The 26,882-nt window shown below is 40.9% G+C and overlaps 1 protein-coding gene across 1 annotated transcript in view; it reads left to right on the forward strand.

Annotated features, from left to right (window-relative positions):
* Positions 1-23,396, forward strand: part of POPDC2 (popeye domain containing 2) — a 37,174-nt gene extending 13,778 nt beyond the window's left edge. The window contains exons 2-4 of the mRNA XM_006884258.1: positions 2,635-2,743; positions 13,056-13,467; positions 23,311-23,396. Of these exons, the coding sequence (XP_006884320.1) occupies positions 2,635-2,743; positions 13,056-13,467; positions 23,311-23,396 (607 nt within the window). The remainder of the gene's footprint in view (positions 1-2,634; positions 2,744-13,055; positions 13,468-23,310) is intronic.
* Positions 23,397-26,882: the final 3,486 nt, after the last annotated feature.

Here is a 26,882-nt window from a genome sequence, read left to right on the forward strand (position 1 = left end):
CCCTTTTTACCCTGTTGGAGAAGTTTTTGGATGTGCATAGGGATTTGAGTCTTAGAAGATCCCATTCATCTATGTTATCTTCTCCTGGTTGTAGGTGACCATTTCCCTTTCAATTTCTTTGAATAATGAATTTGTTATCTGTATTGAGATTATGTTGAACATGTAGATTTCTTTTGGTAGGATTGTCATTTTCACAATACTGAGTCTTCCAACCCAAGAACAGGGAACATTTTTTCTATTTCTTTAGGTCTTTTATTATGTCTCACAGAACCGTTCTGTAGGGTTTTGTGTGTTTTGGTTTTTTTGTTTGTTTGTTTGTTTTGTGTGTGTGTGTGTGTGTGTGTGTGTGTGTGTAGGTAATTTGTGTCTCTAGTTAGGTTTACTCCCAAGTCGCTCAATTTGTAGTTGGCTATTGTAAATGATATGGTTTTCTTGGTTTCGTTCTCTGAGTTCTCTTTGTTACTGTAGAGGAATCCCACTGATTTTTGGATACTGATCTTATATCCTGCCACTCTATAAACGACTATATTGGTCTACTAGCTCTAACAGGTCTTTTGTTGAGTTCTTGGCTTTTTCTGTGTAGACTATCATATCATCAGCTTTTAGTGACATTTTAACCATTTCTTTGCCAATTTGGATGCCTTTTATTCCCTTTTCTTATCATACTGTCATAGGAACTACTTCCAATACAATATTGGATAAAATCACAACAGTGGACATCCTTGTCTGGTCCCTGTTTGCAAGGAAAATACTTTTAGTTTTTCTCCATTGCACTGATATTGGCTTTTGGTTTCGCATATGTACTATTCACTATGTTGAAGAAATTCCCTACCATTCCAATTTTGCTGAGTGTTTTTATCAGGAAAGGGTGTTGGAATTTTCCAAATGCCTATTCTGTGTCAATTACTAAGATCATGTGGTTCTTGTTATTTGCTTTGTTAATGTGGTGAATTACATTGATTGTTTTTTATGTTGAACCATCCTTGCATACCTGTTAAGAATCCCATTTTGTCATGATGAATTATTTTTTTAATGTGCTTTCGATTCTACTGGTTAGGATTTTGTTAAGGATTTTTGCATGTGTATTTGTGAGAGATATTCGTCTGTAGTTTTCTTTCTTGGTATTATCTTTGCCTGGTTTTAGTATTAGGCTTATGATTGCTTCATAGAATGACTCTGGGAGTCTTTTTTCTTTTTCTATTTTTTTTTTAAAATGCTCTAAGTAGAATTGCTGTATTTCAATGCAGCATAGTATTCCATTGTGTGAATATTCCACAGTTTCTCTATGCATTCGATTGTTGATGGGCACTTAGGTTGTTTCCAACTCCTTGCTATTATGAACAAAGCTGCGATAAACATGGGTGTACATATATCTGCTTGGATGTTGGTTATGTCTCTTTAGGGTATATTCCCAGTAGTGGAATTGCTGGGTCAAATGGTATCTCTATTTGCAACTTTTTGAGAAAGCGCCATACTGCCTTTCACCATTTTACACTCCCACCAACAGTGAATAAGGGTTCCAGTCTTTCCACAACCTCGCCAGCATTTGTTGCTTGCTGTCCTGCAAAATTTTGCTAGTCTTACTGGGATGAGATGATATCTCATAGTTATCTTGATTTGCATCTCTCTCAGAGCTAGGGATTTTGAACATTTCTTCATGTGCTTGTTGGCCATCTGAATGCCTTCTTTGGTGAAGTGTCTGTTCATATCCTGCGCTCATTTTTCAATTGGATTATTTACCTTTATCTTGTTGTTGTGCTCACGTATTTTTTAAATTCTAGCTATAAGTCCCTTATCTGACATGTCATTAGCAAATATTTTTTCCCAGTCTGTTGTGGGGAAGTCTTTTTATGACCTGTTAAATTTCTTCTTTTGTTATGGGTCTGTTCAAACATTCTACATCTGTCCTTGTCAATCTGGGTAGGACATGAGTATCAAGGAATTTGTCCATTTCCTCTAGGTTTTATAAATTTATCAAAGCATAGCTTTTCATAGTATTCTGATATTATTGATTTCATTTCATCTGGTTCTGTTGTGATATCACCCCTATCCTTTCCTAATCGAGTTATCTATATCTTCTCTCTTGCCCCTGTTTGTTAGATTTACCAGTGGTTTCTCAATTTTATTGACCCTTTCGAAAAACCAGCTCCTGGTCTTATTAATGGTTCCAATTGTTTTTCTACTCTCTATCTCATTGATTTCAGCACTTGCCTTTCTTCTAGAGACTGTAGAATTAGATTGTTGTTTTTTTTTCTAGTTGATGAAGGTGTTGAGTTGGGATTATTTTTAAGACTATTAATATCAATCTTCTACATACAGAGATTCTTTCTCAGTTGTTCTGGGATAAAGTAAAACATAAGTAGGGTTTTTTGGTTTGCTTTTAAACTTCTCCTAGGACTTCTGCTGTGCAGCCTGACATTTAGAAGTAAAATGAAGGCTCAGAAAGTCTTGATGAGCTCTCTTTCTGAATTGCTTCTATATAGTAATCAAGCTATTCTTGCTCTGGGTTTTACTGTGTTTTGTGCATGTTCATCTCTGCTTGAAGAGCCATGTTGAACAGCAATACACCTCAATGCAATGGATTTGTGCAACATTTCTTTTTCCCCCTTACAATCTCATCTCTCCCTTTTCCAGGGTTCGGGTGAGCCAAGATGGACAGTTTCTACACTACATCTTTCCATACCAGTTCATGGATTCACCCGAGTGGGAGTCTCTGCAGCCCTCTGAAGAAGGAATATTCCAGGTAAAAGGAAGTTCCGTGGCGGCGCTGGCCAGCAATGGTAACCCAGAGATACTGCTATCTGCATCTTTCCTCTCACAAGCATACAGAACTACTCATTAGCAGTATGATATTAGGGATTGGAGCATTCTCACATAGAGAGCATGTCTGGGCTCCCGGCATAGGTAGAAGAGTGTACGGAAGTGCTGACTCTATGCGCTGGGCCTAAACCTCTTCCAGATGACCCTGGTGACTTTAGAGGGTAACTGTAAAGACAATGTGGCTGGTTCAGGGCAGCAATGTCTGACATTCAGTAACTCTACAATGGGGAACAATCTCCATTAACAAAGCACTAAATGAACTCTGTTGAGATCAGACACATCTCCACCCTTTCATTCCTTCTTCCATCAATTCTAAAAGAATTCTAATGGTCACACAGACCTCACAGACAGTACTCACATTTGTGAAGTTTATAAGGGAGCATTACAAATCAGGTTGAAAAAACTCAGGGTACAATTCTTCAGTCACAGAAGAAGATAGATTCTTCTTAGGTGGCCTTGCAGGCAGGCCTCCCTCTCATCTTCAGCCTTGTGGTTCTGGAGCCTGCCTCTCAGTTCTAAAGTGTTCTACATCTCTTTTAGTTCTTCCAATTATGTCCTCTCCCCACCCCATGCCAAGGTGCTCAGGTCTGGCTCCATGGAGCAGTAGATCCAATTGAGCCCTGTCTCGTGCTAGTCTCTGGTTCTCTAATACCTCTCCTGCTGCCAGAACCACTAGGTCTCATTTCATCTAGCCCAGGAGTCTCTGATGCCCAAGATGTGCTGAGCTATCAGCTTCATCTTCTTTGATAGTATTGAGAGTCCCATTTTCTGCCTTTGAACTTATTCAGTTTAAACTTTAAAAGTTTAAACCTTTAAGTCAGAAAAACTGACCAATCCCCTTGTCAGTGGTCTACATACTTTATTTGTATGTTTCCATCCAAAACCATAAGGAATTGTGCTGCCAATCCAAAGGCACACCCCAGCTGCTCTATGGAAGAAAGACAGGCAATCTCCTCCTGTGTGATTCACCATCTCTGAAAACCTGCTGGAAGATCAGCTATGAGTTGATTCAAACTCAATAGAACACAACAACAGCAACATCTAAAATGTGTTATTTACTTTATTTACATTATTAACCTTCTTCTAAGTATATAGCACTGGTATGTCCACTTGCTATACAGAGGTAACTCATGGTTGCTGTGATCCTAAACACTGTGACACTGATGTGCCAAATGTGATAATGGTTACCCATTGTGGGCAGTGTTTGGTGGAACTTCCCGATTAAAACAAGCTTGGAAGCAGGAGTGGCATCCACTTCCAAAATGGCTTGCCTATAGAAACTCTATGAATAGTGCTCGGGTCTTTCATTGATACTATGAGTCGTCTATGACTCAATGGCACCTAACAACAACAACAACAACATTATTAACAAGTTATCCAATCCCCTTGGTGGAGACACAGATACCTAACATTTATTTGTATAGCCCTACCCTGGATGACATGGATTGACTCAGTGACTGGGGTAATGGGAGTGGGGTGGCTTGGATGATGAGGTTGGCTCAGGATAGAGCAGGGTGCAGAGCTGTTATACATAGGGTCACTATGAGTTGCAAGCAACACGATGGCATTTAACAACAGCAAACAACAACAGTGGTAATGAGCTCTGCTGAGTTCTCGAAGGAATACAGTTCAAATCTACCAGCTGCTCTAAGGAAGAAGTAAAAGCAATCTCCTTTCCTGCAGTTACTGCTTCCAAAAATCTGCTGGAGGGTCTGCTGTGGTTGGTTCTGACTCAATGGCACACAACAACAACAATTCAGCCACAGAAGAGTTGTAGTTGGTAAGGAGCTGTGCTGAAAATCCAAAGGCAAACTCACTAGCCATTCTGAAGTAGAAAGATGGGCAGTATCCTCCCTTTATAGCCTCTCAAAATTGCATGGAGGATCAACTATGAGTTAGTTCTGACTCCATAGCAAAGAGTTATTGTTGTTGACTCAGCTAGGTGGTAAAAGTCAAAATCAATGGCTGGGAAAAAACCACATTGAAGAACTCACTATAGCACAATAACATAAGATCTTTTGTCACTCACACCTCAAGCCCCTCCCTTCCTCTCACTTTTTCACTCTGTGAAAACTGTGTTGAATTGTAAGTACTGCTCCAAACGTGCCATGTTGTTGGGAAACTCCATGTCAAGGCCTCTATGGTCCCTCTGAAATGCATTTCCTCTTCTCCGCTACATTCTGGCATTTCACTTCCTCTGGAAGCCTGCCCAGATTGACCTCACTGCTGTCCACCTCCGCAGCTTATTGTTCCCTCTGTGCCTGTTCTATTCCTCTTACTTACACTGACTGGTGCACAGATGGCTCTCAATCCTACTTACCTAATTTCCCTTCTACTTTTTTCACCAACAGTCTCTCAGCAACAATATCTAGAACACAATAGATGTTCATTAGAGGTCTGCCGGGCTGGCGTGACGATGAACAGTTGTGTGTCACACGACAACAGGGTGATTTCATATGTACGCAGGCAGCACACTGCAAGGTGCAGTCTTGGTGCCTGGCCTTTACTTTGTCAATCCTTCAGACTTTGACTGCCCTCTCTGGAGTGCCCACTTGTTGAACAGCCAGCATGTGGCGAGCACTATATATTATTATATTGACTCAAGATTCTCACCACTGGACCAATTGGTAGCATCAGGATGGATGATGAAGATATTGAGATTGTTCACAGCTTCCGTTTGCTTGGCTCCACGGTCAACATTCTTGGCACCAGCAGCCAGGAAATAAAAAAATGTATTGCAATGGAAAAGTCTGCTGTTAGGGACCTCTCTAAAGTACTCAAGAGCAACAGTGTTTCTCTGGAGACTAAGGTGTGCCTGATACAGGCCATGGTCTTTGCAATCACTTGTTATGCATCAAAGAGTTGGACAATGACTAGGGAGGACAGAAGGAGAATTGATGCCTTTGAGCTGTGGTGTGGAGAAGAGTATTGAATGTACCATGGACTGCCAAGAAAACAAACAGATTCATCCTGGAGAGGGTTAAACCAGGCTGCTCCTTGGAGGCAAGGATTCTGGGGCTTCGTCTGACATACTTTGGACATGTTGTAAGGAGGGACCGGTCCTTGGAGAAGGACATCATGCTTGGGAGGGTGGAGGAACAGCGAAGGAGGGGAAGGCCCTCTATGAGATGGATTGATGCAGTGACTGGGGTAATCGGGATGGGTGTGTCAGAGGCAGTGCAATTGGCACAGGATAGAGCAGGGTTTAGGGCTGTTGTACATAGGGTCGCTATGAGTCGCAAACGACTCGACGGCACATAACAACAACAAACAAACATTGGTTCTCATAACAACATTGTGTGTTATTACCTTTTTTAACAGATGAGGAAATGGAGGCTCAAAAATAGCAAGTAGTTTGCCCAAGGTCTTACACCTAGAAAGTGAGCCGGGTTGCTTGGTTGTACTGCTTGTTATTGATTGATCAAGTAAAGGCTGGGAGCACCAGGAGAGTGGAATTTATACACATCCTCTCACCCTACTGGGTACTTCCTGCCCAAATAGTTTACAGGTACTGGGTTCTGTGTGTCTTTTACATGTCTTTCAGGGACTCCCTCAAGCTGGTATGAGCCAACTCCAGAATAGACACATGCCAGACAGTGCCACCTGGCTGGGTCTGCTTCTGTCCCCCTCCTGACTTTTGTCAAGGACGGAGTCTAAGAGACAATCTCAATCCTACTCCAGCAGGGCTGCCAGCCACAGACCCTTCCTAGCCTATTTCTCCTCCTTCCATGTTCCTCCTCGTCCACACACCCGCTTCCTAATACTCTAGTAATCTCCTTTGGGTAGTTCCTCAGGGCCATGAAGGCTGAGTCAGGTCCTAAGCCAGCCGGACCAGGGATCTATTTCTGCTGCTGACATGAAAGAACAGGTGGTGGGTAAGCTGAGTGTCCTCTGCTAAGATATGCTCAAAAGGGAGGACTGTAGCCCCAGATGGCCTTTCTGCCTGGAATGTAGGCATGGTTATATGCCTCCCAATTTTTATTTTTAGTTTGTGCTCCAGGGGGAGCAGTGAGAGCCATGTGTATGCTATTGGCTGTGTAAAGTCTCATTTCCTCTTTGCAAATGCCAAGTCCTCTTCATGTTATACTTTATCCTGTCCTTGCTTTTTGCAATGACATAGTCTTTTTTTTTTTAAAAAAGAAAATTATTACTATTATTTTAATGAAAATTTAGACATAGTCTTTTTTGATTGAGAAGACATCTACAATGAATGCTTAGATCATAATTCACACTGTATTTAGGACAACTCAATCACTATTCCTTCACTGCTAGCCATTGAATTAAATAAGAATTTATTGGCTTGCCAGCACTGTAACACTACCGCTACTCAAGAACACACTAGAGAGGTGCACACAGAAATCATCATTCTTTCCTCCATTTGCATTTTGTTTTATTGGACTCAAGGTCTATTTACATGTTGTTGATGTTGTTATATGCCATCAAGTCGCCTCATAGATACAGTGACCTGAACTCTGCTCTATCCTGAGCCAGTCTCACTGCCTCTGACACACCTAACCCCGTTACTTCAGTTACTGTGTCCGTCTATCTCATCCAGGGTCTTCCTCTCCTGTGCTGTCCCTCTACCTTTTGAAGCATGATGTCTTTTTACGGGGACTACTCCCTCCTGGCCATGTGCCCAATGTACATGAGACTGAGTTTCAAAATCTTTGACTCCAAGAAACAGCCTGATTTCACCCTCTCCAGGATAAACCTGTTTGTTCTCTTGGTATATTCAATACTCTTCTCTAGCACCACAACTCAACAACACCAATTCTTTTGCCATCTTTGGGCATTGTCCGGCTCTCAGATGTATAGCCAGTAATTGCAAAGACCATCACCTGTATCAGGCTTACCTTAATCTCTAGACTGACATTGTTGCTCTTCAGCCCCTTTGAGAGGTCCCTGATAATAGCTTTCCCCAGAGAAATTAGTATTCTTATTTCTGGATTGCTGTTGCCAAGAGTGTTGATTGTAGAACCAAGCAAACTGAAATTGTTAACAACCTCAATCACTACTACATCTATCGTGGTTGCCAACTGGCTGAGTGGTGAGAATCTTTGTCTTCTTGATGTTGAGCTTCAATCCATTTTGAAGATTGCAGTTCTTGACCTTCTGCAGCAAACACTTCAGAAGTCCTCCTCAGTTCCTTTGAGCAAGGTTCTGTCATTTGCAAATATAAGTTGTTAATGAGTCTTCCTCCAATCCTAATGTCACATTCCTCCTCATAAAGTCCAGCTTCCCAAATGATCTGTTCTGCATAAAGATTGAAAAGTTATAGAAACAGGATTCACTCCTGATGCACTCCTTTCCTGATTTTGAGCCATGCAGTGTTTCCTTGCTCTGTTCTGAGAACTGCTTCCTAGTTCAAGGATAGATTTTGCATGAGCATATTCAACTGTTCAGGGATTCCCATTCTTCTCAAAGTTAGCCCCAATCTGTTGTGACCCACACAGTCAAAAGCCTTTGCATAGTCTGTTTGATTTTTATTTTATTTTATTCATTATCTGAGAAGAATATTCAAGAAAAATCTAGATATTTATTGTTATAGATTGAGTTATGACCCTCAAAATATGTGTCAACTTGGCTACACTGTGATTCCCAGTATTTTCCACCACTTAGTGATCTATATAATTGTCTTCTGTGTTGCAAATCTCAATCTTTTTTTGTTGTTGGTGGTGGTTACACTTTATTACATTAGATGGGCTTTGGGGGACAATGGGGCACACTCAGACCTTCTTGGCAGCTGCCTCTTCTCGCTTCCTCTTGGCGCGGATGTGTGTCCCCACCCTTTTCTTGATGAACGTGAGGGCCCACTTGTCCTTGGAGACCTTGAGCAGCTCTATGGCGTGTCGCTCGTAGGGCGCAAAGCCACACACCTCCCAGATCGTGTCCCGCGTGAACTTGGTGTGCTTGGCGAGGCGCCCGCGGCGGCGGCCGTGCCTCTGCTTGTTCACGTTCTTGGTGACTTTGTGGCCCTTGTTGAGGCCCACAGCCATAGGGTAGCACACAGCCATGGCTGCTGCACGTCTATGACTGCTGCGGAGGAAGGACGCAAATCTCAATCTTTAACTGTGGTTAATGAGATGAGATTAAGAAATATTAGGGAGTATTGAGCTATATTTGTTTTGATATTGATAAAGAACTAGAGTGAGACGCAACACTCTTGCTCAGGTTATAGATCTGAACCAATGTTAAGAAGTGGTTTCCTCGCACTTGTCTGTATCACCTTGTGTCTTACAAGTGATAAAAAGAGAGAGAAAACAGCAGAGAAGGAGGGACCTCCTGTCACCAAGGTAGAAGAGCCCAGAGCAGAGCGTGTCTTTTGGGCACAAGGTTCCCGTTCAGAGAAAGCGTGAGACCTGGATCTCAAAAAGCCTTGGAGGTCTCCAAGGAGCTCCAGAGCCACAGCTGTGGAAAGAAAACAAAGACTTTTTTCCAGAGCCGACAGAGAGAGAAAGGCTTCCCTGAGAGCTGACACTCAGAATTTAGATGAGTAGCTTCTAAACGGTGAGAGAATAAATTTATTTGTTAAAACGATCCACTTGAAGCATTTCTGTTGTAGCAGTACTGGATACTTTTGAGACATTGTTACAGCCATTTACATTATATGTCAGAACCAACTAAGAAATAGGTTTCTCCAAGATCTCTGAGAAAGTAAGATATTGTGTAAGATGTTAGAGAGTGATATCAGATTGTTTTATAGTATGCACAATTGTTAGTCTTCCCCTGATTTGTTCATTCACTTTAGTAATAGCGATTACTTATTGTGAGCTTGGGATATATCCATGCACAAAACAAAGGTCACTGCCCTCATTCTGTTTTCATCCTGGTAGGGGAAACAAATATCATCATTAAATAAATTATATGACATTTTAAAGGATAGTAACTTTTGGAGGGTTTTGACATGTACATGTGTGTGTTGTGTGTGTTTTAGGTAGGAAAAGGAGATAAAGTTGCAAGTTTAAATAGGGTGGTCATAGAAGTTCTTGTTGCCACAGATGACACCTGAGAAGGTGACAATGTGAACTCTAAGGGTAGATTTTACCAGGCAGATGGGAATGAGAGCAAAGCCCATGGGGTGAGAGAAGCTAACCTGTTTGAAGATAAGAAAGGAAGTCTATGAGACTGGAACTGTGAAGAAGAAATAGAATAATGACCAGAGAGGAAGTCAGAGAGGTGATGGGAGAGCCAGGTTAGGGAGGTTTCAAGCGTATGTTTTGTTTATAAAGCCAAAAGCATTTCCTAATGGAATGGATGTGGTATGTGAGAGAAAGAGATGATGAAAGACGATCTATGACTTTTGACAGGCACAAATGGAAGTTTGGAACTGCTATCAAGTGACATAAACAAGGCTACAAGTAGAGTTGATTTGGGAAGAATATAGGAAGTTAAGATTTAACACGTTACTGAATCAAATAATTTGTGGACATTTAAGTGGAGATGCTACACAGTCTAAAATTCACAAGAGAGGTGTGGTCTGTAGACATTAACTAGGAATTGTTGGCTGGTGTACAAATGATACTTAAAGTCATTGGGTTGGACGGAGTGCAATGGTAAAGCATTTGGCTGCTTTTCAGCTGCTGTGCGCTTAGCTGAGAGATATGGCAACCTGTGTCCATAAAGACTACTCAAGTTCTGTTCTGTCTTTTAGAGTTGCTGTGAGCTGGAACTGACTTAGTGTCAACAGGTTTGGGGAATTAGATCAAGACATGAACACCAAGATACTCTACCATAAAAGTTGGTAGTGGCTGCTTTGTTGTTATGTGCCACGGAGTTAGAACCAGCTCATAGCCTGCCATCCAACATCTTTTCAGAGGCTGCAAAACACATGGGAAGAGATTGCCTGTTTTCCTCCTGTGGATCTAGGCAAGACAACTCCTAGAAAGGAACATCATGCTTGGAAAGATGGAGGGTCAGCAAAGGAAAGGAAGACCCCCAATGAGATTGACATGGAATGGGCTTTAGTGTGTCAGAGATGACAAGGATGGCTGTACTCGACTTGATGGCACTTAAGAAAGAAACAACTCCTGTGGAGCAACTGCTAGATTTGAACTATCTGCCTTTGGGATTGGACGCACAACTCTTTACCTTCTATACTACCAGAGTGCCCTCAAAACTAAGAGAGAAGTAGAGGCAGTAATGAGTGAGTTTGAATGCTGTGACTAATTATTGGATTCAGCAGAAGAGTGGTCACTGAAGACCTCAACAAACAGTATTTGTGAGGGCCAGGGACAAAACCTTTTTGGCTTAAGAGAGAAGAGAAGAAAGGAATTAGAGATAGCAAGTATAGACAATGGTCTCTTGGAATTTTGCTAAAAAGGAAAGCAAATGAAAGGAAAGACAACTCTCCAAGAGACTGGGGTGAAGAAAAAGCATTTTGGTTTGTTTGGTTTTGTTCTATTTTAAGATGCAAGAAGTTAAAGCATGTTCGTATTGGATTGATCTTTGTGCTTGGACTTAAGGACATTGCTTCTGTCCAGACTCACCCTTACCTATATTGCAATACCTTGTGGTCAGTATTCTGTTTTCTTGCTTGGGGACTGTCAGTAAGTACAAATAAAATGCCTCCTGTATTAGGTTGTGGCAAATTCTTGCTGAACTGTGAGTTGGACAGATGGTAAGTATTACTTTCAGAATTCTTTCTCGGAGGGAACATGCTTACAGTAATTTGGTGTCACACAGCTGGTAAAGTGGTCAAGCTGTTATTTGAAACCAGCCCCTGGCCTTGGTGTTGTGACTTAGGGCCCTGGCCACAGTGCTTTATTGGAGAGGGTAGGGAAATGGAAAGGAAATGGGTAAGTGGAAGAGGGCTGCTACCGAGTGAGGAGGAGAGCAGGGAGAATGACAGGAGAGCTGATAGTGCAGGGGTTAAAAGGCTCACAGTCTCAAAGAGTTTTGTAAAGTCAGCCATACTTTTAGCTAGAAAATATATTTAAAGAACTTAATACAATGCCTGGGACATTTACCTGTAAATAAATGTCTATAATGTTGTTGTTGATGATGATGATGATGGTTATCTTGATCAATTCAGGTGTCTCCATTCACAAATTTCCATCATGAATCCTCCTGGCCTTTCTCACCTTTTAAAGGGCTCTGGCCATCAGAGTGTATATATTTCTTTGTGTGATTCTACACCAAAATTTTTTTACAGTCATACCTTGTTTTAATGCACTGCACTGCCGTGTTGTGCTTCAAAAAATACTGCTTTGAAAATCTAAACCAAAACAAAACAAATTGATGATTCGTGGTACCTGTGCATTGAGTACCATTTTTCCCAACAAGGCAATGTGTTGTATTTTGGTAATTCTCATAGTATTTCAAACTTTTCCATAATGTTATTGCATACTTAATAGACTACAGTGTAGTGTAAACATAATTCATATGTGCACTAGAAAGAAAAAAATAATCACGTGACTTGTTTTAAAGGGATATTCACTTAATTGCAGTGGTCTGTAACCAAGCCTGCAGCATCTCCAAGGCGTATCTGTAACTGTGTTAAGTTTATTTCCATCTTAAGCTTTAGTTTTATTAAGCACCTATTGTGTTCTGGGTATGCATTGTTGCTTATTTACCCTGGAAGTGTAATTAAGCTTTGCACTATCGGCATGTAGCGAGTGCTCAGTAATTCTCGATGAGTGAATAAATGGAGAGTGGGACACTTTTCAACTCTTTGAAATGTTCCTCCTCTTCTGTGCCCTTTTCTTGACCTTAAGCATCAGACCTTCTGGGTTAACTTGAGTAGCCAAGTCAGAAGTAACCTCAAGAGCCTTAATCGCAGGCCAGTGCTCTGTTTCACCTGCTGCAGCTTTTCATACCTACTCAGAAGCTAGCTGACTCCTTTTCACTTCTTTTCATCTCTACCCCAATATATTGTCCTTCTTAATTCTGAAAGCAAAAGTGATTAGCGTGGTAGTCGCTCTTCAGAGCAATAGGACACAGTCATCTTTCTCAAAGTCATGACATGTTCAGACCTTACTGCGTTCGTTAGTAATGTCAGCCTTGGGACCAGAGAGGATAAGGGAAGTGGAGGTCGATTGTGGACACTGAGATCTGGGACAGCCTCCTTATTAACGTGTACAGGTGTCGGTCATTTATCGGACTTCCTCCCATAAGGCCATGGAAGGATCATCCCACAAAAGTGCAGCTATTTACCAAGCAGCTGCATGCTTCTCTGTTCTCAACGTGGACACGTTTTCTAGTTTCAACTTTCCTTCTCTGCTCTTGCCCCTTCTCAGGTCACTCTGACTGCCGAGACCACCTGCAGCTACATTTCCTGGCCCCGGAAAAGCCTGTACCATCTTCTGGCCAAAGATCGCTACATCTCCCGCCTCTTCTCGGCCTTGCTGGGCTACGATATCTCCGAGAAGCTCTATACTCTGAATGACAAACTCTTTGCCAAGTTTGGGCTGCGCTTTGATATCCGCCTGCCCAGCCTCTACCTTGTGCTGGGTCCAGCTGCCCCAGATGCCGAGCCTGAGGCTGAGAAGAATGATGAAGTCCACCACGAGGAGCCGGAGACGCCCCCTCCTCAGGCCCTGCCCACAGCTATCCGGACAACACCCCCTTTCTCTTCCCCTCCTTCTGCCACCAACCCTCCTGCACCTCCTTCCAGGGCCAGAATGTCCAGGCCCGACAGCGGCGTCCTGGGTGAGGACTCCACCAGTCTGGTGCTGGAGGATTTTGAGGAGGTGTCGGGATCAGAATCCTTTATGGATTATAGGAGTGATGGGGAGTACATGAGGTGAAGGGAGTGCTAACATGGGCACAGCACCGAGCTCAGGATCCCGTGTAAGTACTAAGAAGGCAGGTGCCACACCTCCCTGCCAGCGCTTGGCATTAACCCAGCTTGAAAGGCAGGGCAAAACACCATTTCATGGAGCCTGTCCTCTGGAAAATGCCGTTAACCCAACTTTGTGGATAACCGCTCACTCTGGGTGCACGTGCAGCGTGAAGGGATGTTTAACCTGCTCGTTATTTGTATTAACAGTCATTGCATTTTGGAAAATGGTCTGGTTGGTATTTTAAGTAGGCAGATAGATTGCTGGTTTTGTTACAAAGTGGTGTTAAAAGCCAAGGCTACAGCTATGGCTAATGACAACTTTATATGTGGCATGCATGGTAAAATAAAATTTTTTAAAAAGACAACAACCAAAACCCCCCTCTCCTCATTGTTGTCTAGTTGGAACCAACCTGTAACTGATGCTCGGTTTTCAGAGGCTGTGAATTGCATAGGAGGAGATTGTCCATATTTCCTCCACGAGGTAGCTGGTGGATTCGAACTGCCTTCTTTAGTGCAACTCTTTACACACTAGGCCGCCAGAGCTTCCTATGCATTGTAAGGGTGGAGGGTGAGAAAAAGCTAGCATGGCTTGAATACCTACTGCGTTATCTTCTTTCAGCCCTCCAAAGCTTTCTGTATTTAGCCTGGACTAGGCAAATGCCTTTGTTAAAATTGCACAATTCAAAAAAGTTTAAGATTATAAACCAACACCAACAGTGGGGAGGAAAACATCCCAGCTTCCTTTCTTCTTTCCCAGTGGAAGAACACCGGTCATTCAATCAGTGAACTGGGTGCCTCTGACTAAGTGTAAATGTTACTATTATCAGGTAGACTACAGCTTTGCTTTTCAACCTGAGTGAGGTGGAGTAGATGTGAATCTGAGAGGGCCTAATGGTGTGGAAAGAATTTCTCTCATAGTTCAGAAGCATAAACAAGCAAGGCTGTATTTGGAAATTGCCTTCATGTTCCGCTGGCTGCTCTCAAGGCACTGTGACATTTTCCTCTGGGTGCCATCCAACTGTGGTGGGGACCTGGATTTTCCTCAGGAAAATCCCACTGTTAGTAATTGGGGAGGCATTTCCAAGAGAGGAAACCCTTCAGAGAGACACCATGTGGGGGATGGGGAGGATGGCATCCCAACAAATATTTAAGAAACTATCTCAACAAGGAAGGCTTCCAGGGTATGCTGGGGGATGTTTGTTCCATTTGAAAAGCAAGTTGTAGAAATGATGAAGGAATGTTCTTTTTTTATCAAATTAAGATTTTAATGAAAGTTTATGAAGAACTTGGGTTTCCAATTGTTCATTGTTGCACATTTTCCTCCCTTCCCCCCTCCCCCCAGATCACTTTTTCTTGGGGGAAAAAAGTTCTTTCATTGCTATACAGTCCCTCCTGCCCCAGACGACTTTACTATGCAGCTCTTACTCTGGACTCTTTCTGCCAATAATACTTAATAATATATTCCTTTTATACAGTTCCCTCCCTCGTCTGTTTCAACGCCATGTAGATTATTTATCCCCTCTTTTCTTAGTTTTCCCTCAGCCCCCATGTCAGTCCTGTTTTATAACAGTGGCATTACGCAATATTTGTCTTTTTGTGACTGAGATATTTCACTCAGCATAATGTCCTCCAGGGTTAAAATGATAAGTAATATAAAATATATTTTATATGATGTCTTAAGCATATCAGAGATGGTGAGGATGGCACAGCGCAGGGCATGGTTCAGATCTGTTGGTCACAGTGTCACTATCACTATGAGCTGTAGTCAACTCAGTGGCACCTAACAACAACAACAAAATGTGGGGAGGAAAAAAAGAAGAAATGATGAAGGAGGCTTAGAGAGGGCAATTATATGAAGTTAACTACTTGGTTATATTACAGATACAGTGTTTATAACCTTCCAAGATACTAACATCCCATGTTAAACCGGTTCTGGAGTGATGTGTCCTTGCTCTAGCATTTCTTGATCTAGTATTTCCTCCATCAACATCATGGATGGTGGTCCTCACCCATTTCCTACCATGTTGATGTTCAGCTTCCTGTGTTCACTCCCATAGATGCAGACTCATTATGTCCTTTGGCTCCCTTCCTGCCCTCAGCATGCGTGTCTTTGTTGTTGTTGGGTGTCTTCAAGAGGACTGTGGTTCATACGGACCCTCTGAACAAGAGATCAGAACTTCCCTTTACCCGGCACCATCTCCTTGATCTCTGGCTTGTCCATTGTGATAGTCACTGTGTCAGTCCGCCTCGTTGAGGGTCTTCCTCTGTTTCGCTGACCCTTTACCCTTCTGAACGTGGTATCTTTCTCCAAGGACTGATTCTGGGAAAGTGTAAGGTCAATGTAATCAAGACAAAGATTCATCATCCTTGCCTTTAAGGAGCACTCTGGTCACACCTGCTTCAAGACAGATCTGTTGATGCTTTTGGCAGCCCATGGTGTATTCAATCCCCTCTCCATTTGCCTTCCTTTTTCGTTGTCCAACTTTCAGAAGGATAGGAAGCTTTGACACAATATGTCATGGGCCTATAAAATGTCTTACTAACTCGGACCTGCTCTGTGCTTTCCGATGTGGGGTTTTACAAATTTTTTTATTTTATATTGGTTTGCTTACAAAGTTTGTATACATTGTATTTCACACCATCCCCATCCCTCATTCACACTGTGCTTTATATAATCATTCCCATACACTATGTTTTATAATCACCCTTTAACTATGTCCACCATTACCCTGTTTTTCCAGATCCCTGCCAGATCTTTCCCATTTCATTTACCCACATCCCTCCACCGACCAAGTTGTGCACCCCTATGAATTCTCCCCTGCCCACCCTCTCTCCTCTGCTCCCACCTTCCCCACATGGGTTCTTATTTTTTTAAATTTCTTTTTTATTTTATTATTTTGTGTGTGTGTACTGTCAAATCGGATCTGACTGGTACTGGAGGAGATTGCCCCTCCTTCAGCAGAGCATCTGATGGATTCAAACCAGGCACCTTTGGGATTGCAATGCAGCTTCTTGCCACTAGGCCACAAGAGCTCCCTCCCCCTGTGGGATCTTGATAAACATTTTACTAGTTATCTTTCTACTTCTACTTCTACAATAATGGTGGTGTTTGTTGTTTTTTTAAAAAAATTTCCTTACCTGGTTCTATTTGTTTCTTCTTCCCAGTTAATGGTTATTTCAGTCTACTGCTGTTAAGTGTTCATTTTCTTTTCAGTTAATTTCCCACTCCCCATTTAGCCTTTATTTCTCTCCCATTTTATTGAGAGTGGGCAAAGCTAAGCTCTGCTGTTCACAGAGTAGCTATGAGTCATAGTTGGCTTAATAGCACCTAACAACAACGTGTGTGTGTGTGTGTGTGTGTGTGTGTGTGTGTGTGTGTGTGTGTGTTTTGTTGTTGTTGATTGTCATCAAATCAAACACGACTCATAGCAACCCTATGAACAAAAGGTCTTTCTATAACTATTGTCATTTATCAAAGTTCATAGAGTTGTTTAGGAAGTAGTTGCCACTTCTGCTTCCAAAAGTCTATATATCTCCTTTTACCTTCATTTCCTCCCACTTTCCTAACTTATTCTGTTCATCTTCCTAAACTCTGATATGATTTTTAATTACAAAACCACCTCTTGTCTTTAAAGAGACCCACTCAAATAAATGTGTGAAAACTCCAACATGAAGGAACAACATATTTCATGCGTGAGTGTTTCCAAATGCTAGGAGGCAGGCAATACAGTAATCAAATAAGAATGAGCCCAGGACGGGGAACCCAAGTCCTCACCTCTTTATTTTATGTGCATCTGCTACTGAGCAAACACATAATATTTTGTAACCTACACAATTTCTGAACCTCAGTGCCTTCATGTGAGCATGTTGGTATGTTGAATCAGCTGGCTTCTAAGGACCCTCTTGAAGTTGTGCCATGAGGCAAAGTATGAGTTTTTCAGAGGAGGATAAGAGAAGCAATCAGTTAACAATATGATGGATAGAAGCCCCAGGACCTCTGACCATGCAGCCCTAATGCTTTTCAGGAAGAATTCTCTGCTATATGTCACTGTGTTATTTCTGATTGCTTGGATATGTCCTTCCCCCTGGCTGATAGTGGGTCCTGCTTGACTAGAAATTTCCTCTGTTCTCTACATGTCATCTAAAAAGACTACAGTTTTCGGTAAAAATTACACCTCATTATCAAGAAAACAAAAAATCCTTACAATTGAACAAATAGGAACATCATGATAGATGGAGAAAAGACTGAAGTTGTCAAGGATTTTATCATACTTGGATCCACAATAAACATCAATGGGAGCAGCGGTCAAGAAATCGAGATGTATTGCACAAAGCAAGTCTGCTCTCAGCGACATCTTGAAAGTGTTAAAGAACAAGGCTGTCAGTTAAAAGACTAAGGAGCGCCCTTGACCCAAGCTATGGTGTTTTCATTTGCTTCATATGCTTGTGAAAGTTAAACTATAAATAAGGAATACCTAAAAAGAATCAATACCTTTGAACCATAGAATTGGTGAAGAGTGCTGTCTCAGAGTAAGTTCAACCAGGGTGTTATTTAAAGTCATGAATGATCAAGCTTCATCTCACAAATTTTGGTCATGCTGTCAGCAGGGATTGGTTCTGAGAAAGGAACATTATACTTGGAAAGGTGGAGAGTTAGAGAGGGAGAGGAAGACCTTGAACGAGTTGTATTGACACAATGACTTCAACAGTGGGCTTGGGCAGATTGGAAATTATAAGGATGACAGGTTTGGGCAAGGTTTTGATCTGTTGGATATAGGATATCTGTGAGTTGGAATCCACTTGACAGCATCAAACACAACGTTGTAATTATAATAAAACCATTTTTCATGAAAGGTCATACAAATCACTCCCCAAAAGCCTCACTCTGAATATTATCATATTAAATACAATTTCCCAAATGCAACCCTTTCCTAAAACTCAAGCTTAAGATACTATTAATATAATTTCATCAGTTACTAGAGTTTGCAATAATAAATTATTAAAAGTATTTAAAAATATTATACATTAGTAAAAGGAGTATAAATAATAAATAAGTTTAATTTATGGTTATAAAATAATAATAAATGTAAATAGTAATAATATTATTAGGCGCTGTCAGGTCAGAACTGATGCATAGCTGAGCTCCAGTAGGTTGAATGAGGCAGAAAACCACACAGGAAGTGATTGCCCATCTTCCTCCCACAGAGCAGCTGGTGCATTCAAACCATATGTCTCTGGGTAAGAAGCACAACTCCTTATCACTAAGTAAGGTTTTTATATTTGTTTGGTTAAGTAATAGAGGAAAAAATAAATAGTTTTTACTTTAGTATCAGAGAAAACTATCAGAGTTTTCCAAACAAAAAGAAAGCATGATCAAAATTTGATTAATTTCAGACAGTTCATATAAACATTAGTTCCCTGGCCCCTGACATTGTTGTTTTGGATGTTTAATTTGACTTATTCTGCCTGCCATCAATATCCTTCTGTTGTTGTAGTGTAATAAGATAGTATATTCCCTGGTGCTTGGTAACAGTTTGTTATAATGTCCTTTATAAGGTAAAGTTGTGTGCCATCTAGTCCCTGGTTCTTCAGTTACTAAAATTCTAAATCCATTTTTACTCATTCCAACAGCAGCTCTTACATAAGAGGCATGAAGTGGGCTGAATTGTCTATTGTTAAGAATGACACAGCTTCACGGCTGACACCAGTGCTTGTCTCTCAGACTAATCCAATTTAAGACCAACTAAAAATAGAGCTTCCATTGAAGCTGGTTTTTGAACAGAGTACAGTTTTTAGTCTCGTGGTGAGCTGCAAAGGGGTACTACTTCTCTTAATCAGAAAAGCAGCACTGCTAGATAATAGAGCAATCCGGGCTAATAGAGCTAGACTTCATGTTAAGATTTGCTACACTAGAATTTTTTCTTTGAATTTTGTGAGCACTTTCCATTGAAATCTTTGTAGGAGATGCTCAGTATACACTGTTAAGTGGTTGAAGGACTTTTCTCATAGGAAGGCCTCTCTGAGATGGTCCTTAGAGACCATGAGACACAGAGGACATGTGTGGGCAGGACCAGGAGATCATGCCAAGGGCCAGGGGACTAATCCAACACACATTTGTACCGTGTATTTCAGATACTGTATGAGGTAACCACATGTGAAACAGTTAAAAGAAGTGAAGAAAAAAGTGTAACCTGCAAGAGAAAGGACAGCAGAAGATCTTCAAGATTTAAAACGAAAGGGAATTAAAATGTTATTTAACTTGATGTTTAGTGACAGAAGCTAGGAATTGAATCAAAGGCTGACAATTAAAAGGCAAAGAATTTCATCTTAGTATTACTAATGGATTGCCTCAGGTGGTAGTGAGTTACTCATCGCTGGTAGAATTCAAGCAAGAACTAAATCTCTAGATTTTATAAGTGTAAGACTCTAGGAGAAGATTGCAAGAAGATTATTGTTACGAAAGTGCCTCCTAGAAACTAAAAAAAAAAAAAAAAGTGCCTCCTAATACTGATTGTTACAAAGAGCTCTGGTGGCCTAGTGGTAAAGAGCTGCACTACCAACATGAAGGCACATGATTCAAATCCTACCAGCTAATCCGTGGGAGAAAGATGGGCAATCTCCTTCTGTGTGACTGCCTCTGAGAATCTGCCAGAGAGTCAGCTATGGGTCAGTTCCAACTCAACGGTTCATAACAATAACAACAACACTGTTATACTATGATTTGAGACCTGAACTTAACTACTTAATTAGCAGTGGGATCTTTGTCTCCAGAATACGACTAATATGACTCTAGCTACCTTACCAGGTTGTTGTGAGGAATAATTGAGATGACGTATTGAAAATAACTTTCTAAATCATAAAACACTTATCTAAACTTATACCTAAAGTCAAACCAAACCTACAGCCATGGAATCAGTTCCAATTCATTGAGACTACCCTTTCATTGGGTTTCCAAGGTTATAAATATTTTTAAGAGTGGACTGCCTCATCTTTCTTTCATCTTTCAGTGGATGTGAACCACTGACTTTTCACCCTTCAGCCTAGTAAGTAATGCATAATACTATCAGGGCTTCAGTTCAAATTTATGAAGATATTTTAAAATTCTCATGTATGCATAATGGTTTAGCAATCTCTCTCTCTCTCTCATCCTGTGAGTGCTTCCCTTTATTTTAGTCAGAGATACACAATTCTCCCCTTTTTATCTCCTTCAATCTGACACTCCAGTGCAGTGGCTCCTGGCAAAGTCCCTTAAGAAGAGAAGCAGCAGCACAAAGGAAAAGTCCAGAAGAAGTGTGCACTAGATTGTTAGCCCCTGAATAGCAGAGAAATGTTTTCCTTTATTTGTTCAGGAGACAGATCTCAGTCACACTGTTTTCCAGCTCTTGCTCTGAGAAGTTTTGATAGCTGTCAGTGCTAGTAAACATCACATTTCTTACAGGACAATGGAAAGACTCTTTTGGAGCAGAAAATGTGCTCTCGAAAGTGTCCTGGAAGGACCTGCCCTGAGGTCTCTAACAGCAGTACCACCTCTAGTTGCCAGATGTTTGGTGTGCCCATCAGGTGAATCAGAGGCACCACTGGCCTCCTAGCCCCCTGGATCACAGCAACCTGGGGCACTTCCTCTTCCTGCCAAGTCATCTATTTTTGCTTTGCAGGCCTCCATCACTACCTTTATTTAAAAAAAAAGTAAGAAAAGTATATTATACAATTTCCAACTTTTTAATAGTTGTTTAACTTATATCCAGGAGGATTAGAGAGGAGGGAGTGTTCTGTAAATTCTTCATGCCAAAATCAAACTCAATGCCATCAAATCTCTTCTGGCTTATATCATGGCTGTAAATCTTTAGAGGAGACAAACCACTGTCCTTGTGGCTAGCACCCTGACAAATTACACACTACACCATCAGAGCGCCTTATACATTCCTCATACCCACTGCTGCTGAGTAGATTCCGACACATAGTGATCTTCCATCAGTTTTCTAAAGCTGGAAATCTTTATGGGATGATACTGCTTACCTTTCTCCCAAGTAGCAAACTGTGTGGATTTGAACTGCTGACCTTGTGGTTAGCAGCTTGACGCATTACACACTAGAAGCGCCTCTCAGTCTCTCACCTATAAGATGAGAAGATTGCACCACAACAAAACAAAGGTAAATAACCCAACAGAAAAATGGGCACAGGTTATGAACAGACACTTCACCGAAGAAGACATTCAGATAGCTAACAAGCACATGAAGAAATGTTCAAAATCTCTACCTCTAAAAGAGATGCAAATCAAAACAACTATGAGATATCATCTCACCCCAGTCAGAATAGCAAAATTTAACAGAACAGCAAGCAACAAATGCTGGCGAGGTTGTGGAGAAACTGGAACCCTTATTCACTGTTGGTGGGAGTGTAAAATGGTGCAACCACTGTGGAAGGCGGTATGGCACTTTGTCAAAAAGTTACAAATAGAGATACCATTTGACCCAGCAATTCCACTACTGGGAATATATCCCAAAGAGACCATAACTGACATCCAAGCAGATATATGCACACTCATGTTTGTCGTGGCTTTATTCACAATAGCAAGGAGTTAGAAACAACCTAAGTGCCCATCAAGAAACGAATGGATAGAGAAGCTCTGGTATATTCACACAATGGAATACTACACTGCATTGAAAAACAAGGAACTTAGGCAATATTATTCAAAGTGGGTGACCCTGGAGGACATTACTCTGAGTGAAGTATCTTGGTCACAAAAGGACAAATACTGCATGGTACCACTGTTGTAAAACAGGTTGACCTCGGGCTTGGGGGAAGACTGAGAAAGATGGGTTCAATAATGTATACTGTATTGAATTAGATGATGGATGTTTAAAAGGGATATGTGATTAGGTATTTTTGTCATCACAGGAGTCCAGAACAAAGACTGCATGTTGGAGTGGACCTGGGAAAGGGATTGTAAAACAATGAAAGAATTTTTCTTTTACTTTTCAAAGAGGGTAGTGTACTAGGGGGGAGGGTTGGGAGGGGAGAAAAGTGCAACAATGAATGAATGGAAATCCAAAGTCTCTGTAAATTTTCATTGAAATTAATAATAAATTTTAAAAAAAGATGAGAGGATTGGACTAGATAGCTTCAAAGTTGACTTGCACCAATATTTCAGAGTAAAATGCTTCACAGACACAGCTGCCCCACCATATCATGAACTCTTACTACCATCAAATTGATTCTCACTCACTGTGACCCATTGAAGCTGTAGATCCTTACAGGCAGCTAAATCCTTACAGGTGGCCTTGTGGGTAGGGAGTTGTACTCCCAATTCAAAGGCAGGTTGATCTAATCTACCCGCTGCTCTCTGGGAGAGAGATGGGCAGTCTCCTCTTGTGTGATTTACTGCCTCTGAAAACCTACTGGGTGGTTTTCAACAACAATGAGTTGGTTTTGACTGAATGGCAACTGATATGAACATTGACATTGAAATCTATAGAAGGAAACATCACATCTTTCTCCCACAGAGTGGCTGGTGGAATCGAACTGCTGACCTTTACAATAGCAGTCCATATGTTACACAATACACCACCCAAACCATCAGGTACTAGTAAAAGATTGGGAATTGATGGGGGGCGGAACCATACCTGTGTAAAATTACTGATGTCTCCATATGAATTCAGACAAGTGATCAGGACATAGTGCTGAAATCCTTCCTCTTTGTCTTTTCACAGTGTCTAAAACTCCTCTTCAGGGCTACTCTCAAGTTAGATCCAAGGGACAAGCCCCTTTGGCTCCAACCAAGACTCCTGAACTTTGAGGATCTATGGACAATTCTTTTCTCTGTGGATGGAGTTGCTGTCTGCCCACATTAATATTCACAGGAAGGTCACTGGTACACATACCTATCTCCCCACCCACTGGAAGGCTCATAGGTGTGGCTGGAGGGATAAAGAAGAACCAGCACTCTGGCTACACCACAGAGCCCCGAATGACTTACACTTCACCCTCACGGGCCTTCCTTTGGGTGACTGCAATTGATGTGCAAAAGCACATATTCCATCCTTCACTAGCTGCATGATCTTGGACAACTTACAGAACCTCTCTGAGCCTCATCTGTAAAGTGGGAATCATAAAACCCACCTCGCAGGGTTGTTGTGAGGATGAAATGAGTGAATTAGGTAATCGCCTTGCATGTGGCTTGGCACCTCACTAAATCAATTTCTTCCTTTCCCCTCAGCGTTTAATTGAGGTACCAAAGGATCAAGTGAGGTAGCTGTCCACGAAGTTCTCGCTGGTGGGACGTTTTCATTTTTCCAAATTAAAATTTAACTTGAGATAATAGAAATGTAAAAACATCATTTTCTTTTGAGCTTTCTAAGTCAACTCAGAAATCCCTTGTTATAGGTAAGAATCTGATACTTTTGTTATTGTTATGTGCCATTGAGTCACAATAGACTCATAGCTGACCTCCCAGTGGTTCTCAGAGGTTATAAATCACATAGGCGGAGATTGCCCTTAGTGCAGCTGGTGGATTCAAAACCTTTAAGTTAGCAGCGCAGCTCCTCATCTGCAAAGCTACCCATGCTTCCTAATAAGGTAATTGCTAATGACTAACCCTTCCTGGGAAGCTCTGGTAGCCTAGTGGCAAGAAGCTGCACTCTAATCCTGAAGGCACGTGGTTCAAGGCCACCAGCTCCTCCCATGCTATTAACTGCCTCTTGAAAACCCACTGGAGGGTTCAGCTATGGTTTGGTTCTGACTCTATGGTACACAAAACTTATTACAACAACACTTATTAGGGGCAATTTGATGAACTTAGTTAATTTACCTTTATCTTAAATACATTAAAGTGGATTTATAAGTTTTATATATTCTACTTTCCCTCCCCACTTCTTGCTTCAAACTATATTCAGTTTGCCTATTACTGTGTAATACCTTGAAACAGTAACAAGCTCAACTAGTTGCTTTCACACAGGGCTTCTCCTTCTCATGCTGTTGGGATTTTGTAGTGACTGGCACTGGAGTCATCTCAGAGACTACTTTTCTTATACATGTCTGCTGTCTAGACTGGGAAGACTCAAACAGCTGGGACTCCGTGGGCCTCTCTCTCTCTCTCTCTTTTTCTAGTTAGTCTCTTCACATCCCTCAAGTGAGTGTTCCAAGAGAGACCAGTCAAGTTTGTATGGCTTTTTGCAACCTTGTTCAGAAGTCACAAAGTCACACTTCGACCAAATTTGATTTAAGACAATTGCAAAGGTCCATCCACATTCAAGGGAAGGGAACAAGATCCTACTGCTCATGGGAGCAGGGTCAAATAATTTGTGGGCATATTTTAAAATAATTGTTCCTTTTTGGGCACTCTGAGTTTACCTCAGTGCTAGAAGGTGGAAGGGGAGGTAGGAAGTTTCTCACCAAAGTCAGAGACAGAAGAGAGTTTTTGTGACATCTGAAAATGAGGAGTAAAAGTAGTCTGAGATGAAAGAGTTGCTTATTAGAATTAGAAAGTTGTGCTAAAAGGCGAGAAAGCCCCAGCCTGTGAGGACATTTCAAACAGATGACCATGTGTACAACACAAATAATGTGTTCCCATGCCCTGAAAGCTTGAAAAGATTCTAGGGGAAAAGCTGTGGCTACTTTCCACATTAGAAACATCAAGTGGAAAGCGTGTATTTGACTGAAACAAAGTTGCTTTGGTTTTTAAAAAAAATACAAATTACTATATTGAGATAATTATACATATAGAAGAGTGTACTAATAATAAATCACATGTATGTAGTAAACATTCTCATTAAACCTGCACTCTGTTCAAGAAATAGAACATCACTGCTCAATCAGAAATCTCATTATTGCCCTTCCCAGTTATCGCCTGGGTTTTTTAATAGTGATCACCAATGTTATGACTTTTACCATTATAAATTAGTTTTTTCTGGTTCTAAGAATTGTATAAATGGAATATAAGTTCATATCGCATACTTTTAATATTTCATTTATTTTGCTCAACATTATGTTTGTAAGGTTCACCCTTATTGTTGCAGTTAGTGATAGTTTTTCCATTTCTGTTATTATATAGTATTCTATTGTATGAATATATCACATTCTTGTGGCTGGGTGGTAAGAAGCTGCACTGCTAACCCAAAGGCACATGGTTCAAATTCATCAACTGCTCCACTGGAGAAAGATGGGCAATCTCCTCCCAAGTGATTTACATCAGATCTATCTAGATGGTATATAACAACTAATAACAACAATGCTGGTAAGTATTCATATAGTTTTAAGCTTAGAGAAGTTGTAAATGACTGCCAGGAACATTCTTGTATATAGCTTTTGGTACACATACATACACATTTCTTGGATATATCCCAATCAGGATATATAACTATAGATAAATAATTGGATGTTGTTGATGTTAGGTGCTGTTGAGTTGCCAACTCATAGCAATCCTATGTAGAACAGAATGTAAACCTGTGGAATCCTGTGCCGTCCTTGTAGCAGAGATTATATGTTGTTGTTATGTATCATTGGAACTGACTCATTCTATATGTTCCACTTAATAGAAAACCCATATTTGGGAACCAATCCTTAGAAAACCCATTATATTAAAAATTCAATGGATACCCAGTGATTCCTAGGTTTCTAACAACAAGCAGATGCTGCTTTCCAACAAGTATACAACAAGTATTATTATGACTGCTTGATTATTGTGCTAGAGTTATGTTGTTGTTTATCTGGAAGTGTTTCTATAAGACAAACATTTGACTAATATTAGATACATAAACAGTTCCAACATATGTATAAGTGCAGAAATGGAGTATGTTTTTTGTATCAGGTTTTATCTACATATAGAGGGAGCTCTGGTGGCCTAATGTTAAGGAGTTGTGTTGTTAATCCAAAGGCATGTGGTTTGAATCTTACTTTACAGGCAAAAGATGGGCAATCCCTTCCCATGTGATTTACAGCCTTTGAACATCCTTTGTAGGGGCAGCTATGAGTTGGTTCCAACTCAACAGCACAGAACAATTATATATATATTTTTTAAAGTTTTGGTAAATATTGTCAAACATTTTCTTAAATGTTTGTGCCAATTTAGATTCTTACTATCACTGTATGAAAGTTTTAGTTGCTTCTCATCCTCACCAAGAATTGGCATTATTTTATTTTTCCATTAGCAGCATATTAGTGTGGTTCTAATTTTGTTTACCTTATTAATAATTAATAATGTTTAGTACCTTTGCATATTGTTATTGGCCATATAATTATCCTCTGTCGTCAATCGTCTAATATCGTGTCCATTTCTCCATTTGTT

This window comes from Elephantulus edwardii, unplaced genomic scaffold (assembly GCF_000299155.1).
Source record: "Elephantulus edwardii isolate Elephantulus edwardi_28Jun2011 unplaced genomic scaffold, EleEdw1.0 scaffold00032, whole genome shotgun sequence".
NCBI lineage: Eukaryota > Metazoa > Chordata > Mammalia > Macroscelidea > Macroscelididae > Elephantulus > Elephantulus edwardii.